The sequence below is a fragment of the Schistocerca cancellata genome, chromosome 7 (genome assembly GCF_023864275.1).
Source record: "Schistocerca cancellata isolate TAMUIC-IGC-003103 chromosome 7, iqSchCanc2.1, whole genome shotgun sequence".
Lineage (NCBI taxonomy): Eukaryota > Metazoa > Arthropoda > Insecta > Orthoptera > Acrididae > Schistocerca > Schistocerca cancellata.
In genome coordinates, this window is record NC_064632.1 from 227,227,483 (window position 1) to 227,240,491 (window position 13,009).

At 39.7% G+C, this 13,009-nt stretch overlaps 1 protein-coding gene across 1 annotated transcript in view; it reads left to right on the forward strand.

Annotated features, from left to right (window-relative positions):
- LOC126092709 (centrosomal protein of 104 kDa) overlaps positions 1-13,009 on the forward strand; it is a 466,825-nt gene that overhangs the window by 337,297 nt on the left and 116,519 nt on the right. Inside the window, exon 7 of the mRNA XM_049908432.1 lies at positions 68-146. Within this exon, the coding sequence (XP_049764389.1) occupies positions 68-146 (79 nt within the window). The remainder of the gene's footprint in view (positions 1-67; positions 147-13,009) is intronic.

The window sequence follows — 13,009 nt, forward strand, 5'->3', positions numbered from 1 at the left end:
CGCCGCCCCCACCGCCGCCAGGGAGGGCGCCACGTCGCCGCTGCCCGCACCGCCCGCCATGCACCAGTCTCCGGTGTCGCCGCTGCACCACCACACCAGGCCCAAGACCCCGCCCGCGCACGTGCACGCCGCCACCGCCACCGAGGGTGAGTCCATCTCCGAACACACGCTTCCCGTAGTTGGACCTTGTACGCTATAATCGCTCTTCCTCTGTAGGTATTTCGTTTAAAGGAACAAAGGAACGATCTTCTATAAATCGGTGCAGATACTGGCCTACGCAGATGGCATAGATATAATAGCAAGAACCCAAAAATCAATGGAAGAGACATTTACAGCTCTCGAACAGGCCAGTAGGAACATGGGGTTAATTATTAATGAACAAAAAACAAAACATATGGCAGCTGAAAAGCACATAGAGAAAATATGCCAAACGCAATAACAATGGGCAATTATACATTTGAGAGAGTTGAACATTTCAAGTATCTGGGCTCGACAGTTTCACATCTAAATGGTACCTCCTTTGAAATTAAGCAGAGATTAATACTGGCCAACAGAGCCTATTTTGCCCTAACAAGACTTCTATCCACAAGGCTCCTGACTCGTACCACGAAATTAACTACGTATAAATCACTTATGCGACCAGTGCTTGCATATGCCTCTGAAGCCTGGACATTAACAACTAAAGATATTGGAATACTGGATGCATTTGAAAGAAAGGTACTTAGACGAATTATCGGCCCTACCTGCGAAATAGGAAGATGATACAGCCATGAATTATATACCATATACAAAGATAAACCCATCACAAGGATAGTGAAATCATCCAGACTGAGGTGGGCGGGACACGTGGCTCGCATGTATGATACAGAAGTACCAAAAAGAATATTACAAGGAAAGCCAGGAGGGCAGAGAGGACGTGGTCGACCAAGAGCCAGATGGGAAGATGGAGTAATCGAAGATCTTAGGAAGATGGGCTATAGAAATTGGAGAGTATTGGCAAAGGACCGAGAGAGATGGAAGGAAATGTAGAAGAGGCCAAGGCTCATCATGAGCTGTAGAGCCAAGAAAGAACAAGAAGAAAGGATAAGATATGTAAAAGTGAGAAAGGGCGATCGTAATTTTGACGGAATCAGTCAAAATCGACGAAGCCTGTATTGCTGGCCCATTTTAACACAATGATGTGTAACTGTGAAAAGATAATTAAAACTTTTGTCTCTGTGTTGAGCATGTAATAAAATAATACTCAAAAGGGAATCAGACTTCTGAGAGGAAATGGGTTCCGACGTATATCGTGCTAAAGCCGCGAAATGGCAGCCAATCAACTGCATCGTCGTATTAAGACGACCGACGTAGAAGAACGTCTCCGAATAATTTGCTGAAAAGTGTTTAAAAATCAGATTAGGGGAAGAAATGGAGAAAATGACAACACTACGAGGGGCGTTTGAAACGTCCGTGTAAAAATAAAAATTGCTTACGTGTTTGGGGTAAACCTTTTTTTATTTTTCGACATAGTCTCCTTTTAGACTTATACACTTCGTCCAACGCTGTTCTAATTTGGTGATCCCTTCCGAATAATACGAATTGTCCAAGTCTGCAAAATAGCTATTAGTTGCTGCAATCGCCTCGTTTGAATAAAATCTTTGTCCTGGCAGCCATTCCTTCAAATTGGGGAATAAATAGTAGCCCCAGGGAGCCAAGTCTGAAGAAAAGGGGGGGATGTGAAACTACTTGGAATGCTATTTCCATTAATTTTGCTACCACAACTGCTGAGGTTCGTGCTGGTGCACTGTAGTGATGGAAAAGGACTTTTTTGCGGTGCAAACGCCGGCGTTTTTCTTGCAGCTCGATTTTCAGACGCTCTAATAATGATGAATAATATTCACCTGTAATAGTTTTACCCTTTTCCAGATAGTCGATGAGGATTATTCACTGCGAATCCCAAAAGACAGTCGCCATATTCTTTCCGCCCGAAGGAATGGTCTTCGCCATTTTTTGTGCATATTGTTCCTTGGTAACCCATTGTTTAGGTAGTTGTTTGGTCTCAGGAGTATAGTAATGTATCCATGTTTCATCCATAGTGACGAAACGACGCTTAAAGTCCTGCGGATTCATCCTGAACATCTGCAAAGCATCCTCGCAACACTTCACACGATTCCTGTTTTGGTCAAACGTGAGCAATCGCGGAACCCATCTTGCGGATAGCTTTCTCATGTCCAAATGTTTATGCAAAATAGTATGTACCCGTTCATTTGAGATGCCCACAGCACTAGCAATCTCACGCACCTTAACTCTTCTGTCATCCATCACCATATCATGGATTTTATCAATTATTTCTGGAGTCGTAACCTCAGCAGGGCGTCCAGAACGTTCAGCATCAGTTGTGCCCATATGGCCACTCCGGAAATTTTGGAACCACTTATAAACTGTTCTAATCGAAGGTGCAGAGTCACTGTAATGTTTATCAAGCTTCTCTTTTAGTCTCCTGAGGCGTTTTGGCTTTCATAAAGTAATGTTTAACCACCACAGGAAATTCTTTTTCGTTCATTTTTTGACAATCACTCGACTTCCTTGGTTCACATGAATGCCAAACACAAAGAAATAGACCAATATGGCTGAAACTTGGTGTCCGTTCTTTCCAAAGATCCTACTAACTAAACATGACCTCGATACGTGCCGGTGGTGCCATCTCTCGGATTTTGCATGGACTTTTCAAACGCCCCTCGTATTAATGTAAATATTCGTAACATTCTAATTTAAGTCAAATATTACATCATAAAATGACACAAACTTCTGTAATCCATCCGATCAGAAGGAACGCTACCAAGCAAGAGAGTAACAGAGGACGCTGAGGCACCAGCATTTGTCTTCAAAACAAGCAACTAATGAAATATAGTCAGAGGACATACTCATATCAAATTCATGCTAGCTTTGGTATCTGGAAGCAGTGAGGACGATGGTAAAAATGTAAGATTACCAAGTACCTTGCGATCGGTCTTTCACTGAAAAGGTGGCGGCGATAGACACTATGTTCACTTGTGTGACACAGGCTCGTCACGCGTTCGGACGCGTACCTGTCTGTTAGCGAGAGGCCGCTATTCAAAGATTAGAAACTGAAAGTGACAGTTTGTCAGTTGAGTGACCAGTGGTAAGAGAAATCTTGGAGGAGGTGGCTGGAGCACAGCGGATGTATTAGTGTTCACAGGAAACAGCTATGAAATGCATGGTTGGACTTCATAGACACACAGAAACTAAAAAGTGGCTTCAAGTTTCAGGATATTTTATTATTAGTGATCTTCAAGAGTTTGTAACGCGTTATTTTTAGCTTTAAAAACTATCTTTATATGTCAGTATGTAATGTCAGTCATTACAGAATCTTTTTCATTAATAAAAGTAATTATTTTTGGAATATAATCTGAAGAAAAAAACACCACTGTTAAGGGGTTAATCCTGTTGGGGCATTTGCACTGATAGCCACTGAATGTATTCAGCATCAACACTTACAAGATCACCTTTTATGGATTGTGGTACATATGGAATACACTGATCTAGCTTGTTCAGCTTCATTTTGTTGGTGTACAAACTCATAACAGTCACTCAATATTGCTCTGACACATTGCTGCCAGCGACAGTTCGTCAGACACAATCATTACCACACAGTTAAAGTCACATAAATGCACTGCACTTGAATGTTTGATGTATCTGGTTGCACCATCAGCTGTTAACTCGCGCATGGCCACTGATTACATGTTCACTACCGCTGTTTCGCCTTTTATCATTCAAATATTAATAGGTGTAAGCAGAGAACTTTAATCGTCAGTCATTTTTCTTCCAATGTACTCAATCATGCCACTCAAGTGGTCTAATTCTAATCACAAAGAACATACTTTAGTATCACTTCACTGTACATTCTCTCTCAATAGCTTCAAAGTCACTGTCGGTCCCACATTCACACACTTTAAACCACTTGCTGTCAAAGTGTATCTAGTAGCGAAGAGCAGTGGCAGCATTCTGTTCGTAGTATCACTGAACTGTGGTTTCGATGCTGCTGGCTGGGGTTAATTGAATGTCAGTGGGTCAGGGAGCTTAAATGCAGATTGCTGCTGGTCAAATGCCAAGAAGTTGGAAAGCTAGCTGCTAATGCTGCTGCTGCCATTGGTGGAGGCTGTGTGGAGTCACGCAATTCTGTAACAAAAATAAAACAGTAGTTACTGTGTATGTGTGTGTGTGTGTGTGTGTGTGTGTATGCCCACACGTAACATCTGCAATAATAATGACCAAGTACTTTCACATGCAGTCTTCCTATTCTTCTTCTTAGCTGCTCGCTGCTGCAGAATGGGTTTTATCATGATTACTGCTCAAAGTACTGAACCCAAGTGGCACTGGTGCTGCTCGGACATTTGATAGTAAGAAATGCTACCCCGAGTCCCGGTGCACAGGAGCCCATTGGCCAAAAGGCGTCGATATTGAAACGCAGTTGGACCCCCCCCCCCTCCCCTAAATAAAACACTAGGGAGGGAGTGGGAGGAGAATAATAGCCAGAGCGCAATTATGTAGGGTACCAATTTATAACCAATTAATTAAGTTATAAAATTGTCTCATTGTTATTTCATGAGACGTGGGAAGAAGTAATGTTTTCTGACTCTTTCCAGTACTTTCTCAGAATTGCAATATAAACCTCACCATGATGCACAAGTAAAAACTATCTTGTAATGTTTTCCACTGAAGTCTGTTGGACGTCTCCGTAACACTGAATGCTCTTCATTCGATCTTAAGTATGTCTCCTTCAGACCAAGCGAGGCAGCTCAGCGCTTAGCACACTTACTCGCACTCGGGAGGACGGCAGTCAAACCCACGTCCAGTCATCCTAATTTCCGTGATTTCCCTAAATTGATTGAGGCAAATGCCGGGATGGTTCCTTTGAAAAGGCACTGCCGATTTCCTTCCCCATCCTTTCCCAATCCGATGGTACCGATGAGCTCGCTGTTTCGTCTATTCCCCCAAATCAACCAATCTTCAATCAGTCTTACCTGGTAAATGTCACACATTGATGACCAGTACTCGAGAATTGGTCAAACAAGTGTTTTATAAGACTCTTCCTGTGAATCTGTCTGGCACCTGCTTTTCCTGTTATTTTTTTCATGTGGCCATTCCACATAAGGCTGCTTGGTGGTTACCTCTGGATGTTTTACAATAGTTATTTTTTCCAGCAATTTGTCACCACAGTGTAATTTTGCTGTAAGGAATTCCCTCTCCTATGTATGCGCTTTATGTTAAATTTATTTACGTTCAGGGTCATCTGCCACTCCTTGCACGATTGATCAATCCTCTGCAGGTCTTCCTACAGTTCGTTACTCTCTTCTGGCATTGCCACTTTCTTACAGAGAACCACATCATCTGCAAACAGCGTCATCGAGTTACTAATGTTAACAGTCCCTTTATTTATCTGCAAGGAAGTTCTGAATCCAGTCACAAATCTGGTGGGATACTCGGTTAGTTCATATTTTTTTTCACTTGTTGGTAGTGTGGGACGATGTGAAATACCTTTCCGAAGTCAAGCTGAGCCATTGTCTGCGGCGCTGTGGATATCATTCTTGAAGGAAGAGTGAGCTGAGTTTCGCAAGATATCTGTTCGCGGAATCCATGTTTATTTTTACAGAGCAGATTTTCCTTCTCTAAAAACCACAAAATTCTTGAGCATAAGAGATGTTCCATAATTCTATAACAGACTAACATCAGCGATATAGGTCTGTAATTGTGTGCATCTGTGCTACGGCCCTTCTTGAAAACAGGAACGACCTGCGCTTTTTTTCCTGTCACTAAGTACCCTTCGTTGCTCCAGCTATCTACTATATACTGCTTCTAGAATGGGAGCAAGTCCCTTCGTATTGTCTCTGTAGAACCTTATAGATATCTCATCTGGTCCAGTTGCATTTCCTCTACAGCTATGGTAATTGTTTTTCTGTTCCACAATCACTCATTTCAATATCTGTCATTTCGCCGTCTGTGTTGCGTTTCAAAGGACGGACTGCGTTACTATTTTTCGCAGTGAAACAGTCTGGAAGACCAAATTCAGTATTTCGGCCTTCTGCCATCTTCTGTTTTGACGCCAGTACAGTCACTGAGTGACTAAATAGATTGATTTCAATCCGTCTGCTGAAGCTATGTAGGAGCGAAACGTCCTAGGGTTGTCACTAAGATCAGTTGACAAAATTTTACTTTGAAACCGACTGGACCCTTCTCTCATTGCTCTCATTCTCAGAAACTTTCCAACGCAGTTGTTAAACCATAGTGGGTCTTTCTCATTCCTTAAAACTTTGTTCAGCGTTAACTGTTTCGAAAAGTTCAGATTTGTTTGTTGCTACAGGGTGTAGACATTGCCTTCAAGAGTTGGTTCTCTATCTCCTCTAAGCAATTCCAAGACACGACTTTGAGAATGTCACTCTGGCACCAGTTTTGATCCCATCATTTTCCCATTCTACAGCTGGTAAGTTAAAGTCTTCCCCTGTTACAAAAGCGTAATCGGGTAATTTATTCACGAAATTCTGCGAATTCTCTCTGAAGCGCTCTGCCGCTATAGCTCCTGACGTAGTCGGTCTGTGAAAGCATCCGAATATCTCGCTTTAGACCCACCTTTGATGCTTAACTTCATCACGATTGTTTCACATTTTAAAATGTAGAGAAACCGTCTGAAAGTGGTCCTATGAATCCTCAGTCACACACGTAAATGTTATGTGCAGAGTAATCACGAAAGGTGTAGATATAGTTGGAAGAAGGTCAGAAAAAAGTGTTAGTTCTACGTATTTGGTACAGGACCCACAGTTATGATCAATATTGTCTAACTGAATTGGACAGAGTGAATCAAGTGAGAAGAGGGAATGTCTCCATGTAGCGCCCTCTTCTTGGTAAAACCAATTAAGATTTCTAGTCTTAGTCCTAACTGCATAGGGTAATCAAACTCGCAAGAGGGTTGTACTCTTCAGAGTGAGTAATTACGAAACTGAGGAGTAGAACAGGGCTCATAAAACACAAGAAAGAAGTTATCATTAAAATATTCGTATATTAAAGCAAAGAACTTTCACATTGCCGAAAACAGCTTCACAAAAGTTTGGGAACAACCAAGAATTCACTGCAGACAGCTATTGGCAAAACACTGAAATTTAAAAGGATACAAGCTCTGTCAATAAATTACGAAGCAGGCAGTAGTTACAGGATGTCAGAGAGAGTTCAGGCGAGGTGACAAAAGGAGAGGGGTGGGGGATGGTGAAGGTGGTCTGCTGGATTCAGCAGCCTGCTAAAAATTTCCTACTCAAAACGGTTGCTCACGCAGTGTTAAAACAGCGGAGCTTCATCGAAGGTGTCACTGCGCGTCTCTGTCGAAGTTAATGACTAGCGACCCACTAACGTGAGTCTAGGCGGCAACTGCCTGGAGCCGAATGCGATAATTGTTGGTGTCTTCCGACCGTGCGATCACCGATGTGCACACACAGAGCATGGGGCCTAGAAGCAGGTAAAGCCTTCATTTCCCATCCTGTCTAGCTGCCAACCGACGTGAAGGAGAATGTTTTCTGCATCGACGCACCTCTTTTAAGACGAAGGCGCCATTCAAATTTTCAGCGGATTCTAACAGTTGTCGCAGTTTTGGAGAAATTATTAAGTTCTCTCATGATTATTGTATCATAGATCAGGTGCTCCCATACTGTTCAGCGGTAGGTAAGGAATTTGGATACGATAGTATCTTCAGTCTTCAATATTTATTTGACTGGGAAATCTGATGCAAAGTTACACAGACATAGAAATAAAATTAATGTTAAGAAATGAAGTGGATAAGACTAGTAATTGTAACGAGAGGATCGACATTCTGTACAAATATAAATCTGAATTTAATTAACTTAGGCCCCCTTTCTTTGCTATTTGACATTGCACAACTGCTCATATAAGTGTCTTGCCGTAAGGCGAGGCTGGATTGAGGTTGTAGGTCACACCTGTAGACTGGAAAAGGGGAACGCTCAAGGTGCAAAACGTCAAAATGTAAGAAATCAAGAAAAAACCGTAAGAGTTTCTCATTATAGATCATTTTAGTCAAGGGAATGTTAATTATGATAGTTTCACAGCTTTTGTAACGTCTGTCAAAGAAAGTGTTGCAGAAGCATAATAGGTTCGAAAATGAAAATTTAGGTTAATATTTAAATGCCAAGTCCCGATTTCCGAGGAATCACTGAATGCACATAGGATCACCTCACTTATTTCTGAACACTAACAAAGAACACAGTGTTGATATCACTGACACAATCAGGAATAAAATTCCCTGTATTTCACTTCAAGAAAATTGACCATGGCTAACAGAGCCTCCTCCTGCCCTTTTTTTTCCAGCGCTTAAATTGCCGGTCAGTGAAAGGTGACGAATATTTCCCGGGATGAACCTTAAATTTACACGATATTTTGTTTTATTTCGTTATGCTTCACAATACGCAGTTAAATCCTAACGATTTCAGTTTACATCATGTTATGGTGGTTCTTTTTGAGCAAAAGCTTGTAACGGAACATCCTCCTCTAGCACTACTTTTCCTCAACAGTAATTGTAGATACCAATATTATTTTTTTTTTCGAATTTTGGACAGGTCAGTATTATCTCAGTTGCTTTTCTAAAACTTTCATATAATTTTGTACACAGTACGTTATATTTAAAGCTAAAATTTATGAGAAGGAATTACTTTATAAGATATTTTAGTTCCGATGTTATAATCGATAACTACTAGTTCTGAATGTACAGTTAAAATCATTCTTTAAGAAACATTTGAAATTACGAATTATTTGCACATTTAAAATTTCTGTTATTAATTACGCAATCTTGTACTGTTTACTATGTTTATTTCTGGATTCATTTATGAAATAATAATCTAAATTAATAATATAACGAAAACTAGTAGGAATACAATTGTTAAGGAGAATTGTAAACCCTATGTGGAATATTGTTATTTCCGCAGGATGTGAGAGTTGTAAGCTTGCCTCTGATGTGATCAGACGTATTTTTGTATAAAAGGTGCAAACAACTTAATGTGAAAAATCAAAATACCGTATTATGTACTAAAATGTGAGAAAAACAGTGGAAAATATATTTACGTAAAAAATTCTACAACAATCTTCCTATTTATTTAGTTCAAACAAACGGTGAGGACCTGATGTTAGATTTTCAACTTCAAGACTCAGACCCCTAGACTAGAAGAACTAGATTAGATTAGTACTTGTTCCATAGATCATGAATACGACACTTCGTAATGATGTGGAACGTGTCAGGTTAATAAAAGATGTCTATACAAGATACTACATTACGCAAAATATTACATGACACTTAATTTTTTTTTGTGAGGGGTGGGGAAATTACCCACTTACTATATCCAAAAATTCATCAAATGCGTAGAAGCAGTTGCCATTCAGAAATATTTTATATTTCCTTTTAAATGCTATATGGCCATCTGTCAGACTTTTGATGCTATTAGGTAAGTGACCAAAGACTTTTGTGGCAGCATAATTTACCCCCTTCTGAGCCAAAGTTAGATTTAACCTCAAGTAGTGAAGATTTTTCTTTCTCCTAGTGTTGTAGCCATGCACACTGCTATTACTTTTGAATTCATTCAGATTGTTAATAACAAATTTCATAAGTGAATATATATATATATATATATATATATATATATATATATATATATATATATATATATATATATATATTGTGAGGCTACAGTGAAGATCCCTAGCTCTTTAAAAAAGTGTCTGCAGGATGATCTTGGATGAGCTCCAGCAATTATTCTGATTACACACTTTGTGCAATTAACACTCTTTTACTCAGTGATGAGTTACCCCAGAATATCATGCCATACAAAAGCAGAGAATGAAAATAGACGTGGTAAGCTGATTTACTGAGATGTATATCGCCAAAATTTTCAATGACCCTAATAGCACAAGTAGCTGAACTCAAACGTTTCAGCAGATCCTCAGTGTGTTTTTTCCAGTTCAACACCTCATCAATGCATACACCTAGAAATTTTGAATTTCTACCTTGGCTACCGGTTTCTGATTGAAGTCTATATTTATTAATGGTGTCATTCTATTTATTGTGTGGAACTGTATATACTGTGTTTTGTCATGATTTAATGAGAGCCAATTTTCAGAGAACCACTTAATGATTTTCTGAAAAATATCATTTACAATTTCATCAGTTAATTCTTGTCTGTTGGAGGTGATAGCTATACTTGTATCATCGGCAAAAAGTACCAGCTTTGCATCTTCATGAAAATAGAATGGCAAGTCATTAATATATATTAAGAACTGCAGAGGACCCAAGACTGAACCTTGCGGCACCCTATTCTTGATTGTTCCCCAGTTTGAGAAATCACCAGTTTTTTGCATATTATGTGAATTGCTTATTTCAACTCTCTGCGCTCTTCCAGTTAGGTATGATTTAAACCGTTTTAGCGCTGTTCCATTCATACCACAGTACTTAAGCTTATCTAGAAGTATTCTATGATTTACACAATCAAAAGCCTTTGAGAGATGACAAAAAATCCCAACGGGTGACGTCCGGTTACTCAAAGCATTAATATTTCATTAGTGAAAGTATATATAGCATTTTCTATTGAAAAACCTTTCTGGAAGCCAAACTGACATTTTGTTAAAACTTTATTTTTACAAAAGGTTTGAAGCTACTGTATCAATACATTACTTTTCCAAGAATTTTGGATAAGGCAGTCAGAAGAGAGATTGGGCGGTAGTTGTTGACATCAGATATATCCCCTTTTTTATGCAGTGGTTTAACAATGGCATGTAGCTAAGAATCCCACTTATCTCTTGGGAACAAGCTTTTATTATCCTGCTGGAAATGCCATCAATTCCATGTGAGCTTTTATTCTTGAGAGAGTTTATTATATTCCTAATTTCAGAAGGAGAGGTGGGTGGAATTTCAATTGTATCAAATTGTGTGGGTAAGGCCTCTTCCATTAACTGCATTGTTTCTTCTAACGAACATGTAGATCCTATTTTCTCTACAACATTTAAAAAATGATTATTCAAAATGTTTTCGACTTCCAGCTTGTTGTTTGTCAAGTTTCCATTTGCTTTCATGGTAATGCCGTCATCCTGTACTCTTGGTTGCCCTGTCTCCCTTGTAATAATATTCCAAATAGTTTTGATTTTTTTATCAGAGGTATTAATCTCAGACATGATGCACATGCTTCTGGACTTTTTAATAACCTTTCTTAGTGTAGTACAGTAGTTTTTATAATATTTGGCTGTTTCTGGGTCATTACTCTTTCTTGTTGTTAGACACAGTTCCCTTTTGTGGTTACAAGATATTTTTATTCCTTTAGTAAGCCAAGGTTTTTTGCATGGTTTCTTAAATTAGATTTAACTACTTTCTTGGGGAAACAGTTTTCAAATTCTCTTACAAGTGTATCAAGAAATAAGTTATATTTTAAATTAGCATCAGGTTCCTTGTACACCTCATCCCATTCTAACTGCTGAAGATTTTCCCTAAAATTTCTAATTGTTGAGTCATTAATTGGACGCACAACTTTGGAGGTTAGTTTTGAATTACTGAATGGAGCTATGTCATATCTTGGTCTATAAAAGTGTTATCTATCGATGTGCTGCTGTCCTTTACTACCTGAGTAGGAAAAGTAATGACAGATGTCAAATTGAAAGAACTGAGCAAGACTTTCAGGTCATTCTTCCTATTATACTCTTTCAGTGAATCGACGTTGAAGTCCCCACATATAATAATTTGCTTTCTCCTATCTCACAGATAACACAACAGGGCATCCAAGTTTTCCAGGAATAAATGAAAGTTTCCTGAAGGGGACCTATATACTGTCACAATTATAAAAGAGCCCTCCTTCAGTTTAAGTTGACAGGCACACGCTTCTATATGTTACTCTAGACAAAACTTTTTTGTATCTAGAGCCATCTAATCATGACAAGGTAAGTAAACTTGGAAGTTTATTGTATTCTTCGCTCCTCTCAAATCTACAAGAAAAACTTCGTTTATTAATTACTTGGACTGGGTATTGTGTAATGTGGACAATAGATGGAACAAAGAAGGAGGGGGGATATTACAAGCTGTCCCATTGTTACATCTGACTTTCCTCGAATTCTTATCTCAGTATTGTCGTGTGTATTTCTAGTTTGTCTTTCTTTTCCATCCAAAAGCGCTAGACACAAAAGATTCACGTCAAATAAATAATTGAAATGAAGTAAAATTTAGTATTGTTCATTGCTTGTAGGAAAGTGAACGAGAAAGAGGTTTGTAACATACACTACTGGCCATTAAAATTGCTACACCAAGAAGAAATGCAGACGATAAACGGGTATTCATTGGACAAATATATCATACTAGAACTGACGTGTGATTACATTTTCACGCAGTTTGGGTGCATAGATCCTGAGAAATCAGTACCCAGAACAACCACCTCTGGCCGTAATAACGGCCTTGGTATGCCTGGGCATTGAGTCAAACAGAGCTTGGATGGCGTGTATAGGTAGAGCTGCCCATGCAGCTTAAACACGATACCACAGTTCATCAAGAGTAGTGACTGTCGTATTGTGACGAGCCAGTTGCTCGGACACCATTGACCAGACGTTTTCAATTGGCAAGAGATCTGGAGAATGTGCTGGCCAGGGCACCAGTCGAACGTTTTCTGTATCCCGAAAGGCCCGTACAGGACCTGCAACATGCGGTCATGCATTATCCTGCTGAAATGTAGGGTTTCGCAGGTATCGAATGAAGGGTGGAGCGACAGGTCGTAACACATCTGAAATGTAACGTCCACTGTTCAAAGTGCCGTCAATGCGAACAAGAGGTGACCGAGATGTGTAACCAATGGCACCCCATACCATCACGCTGTGTGAGACACCAGTATGGCGATGACGAATACACGCTTCCAATGTGGGTTCACCGCGATGTCGCCAAACACGGATGCGACCATCATGATGCTGTAAACAGAACCTGGATTCATCC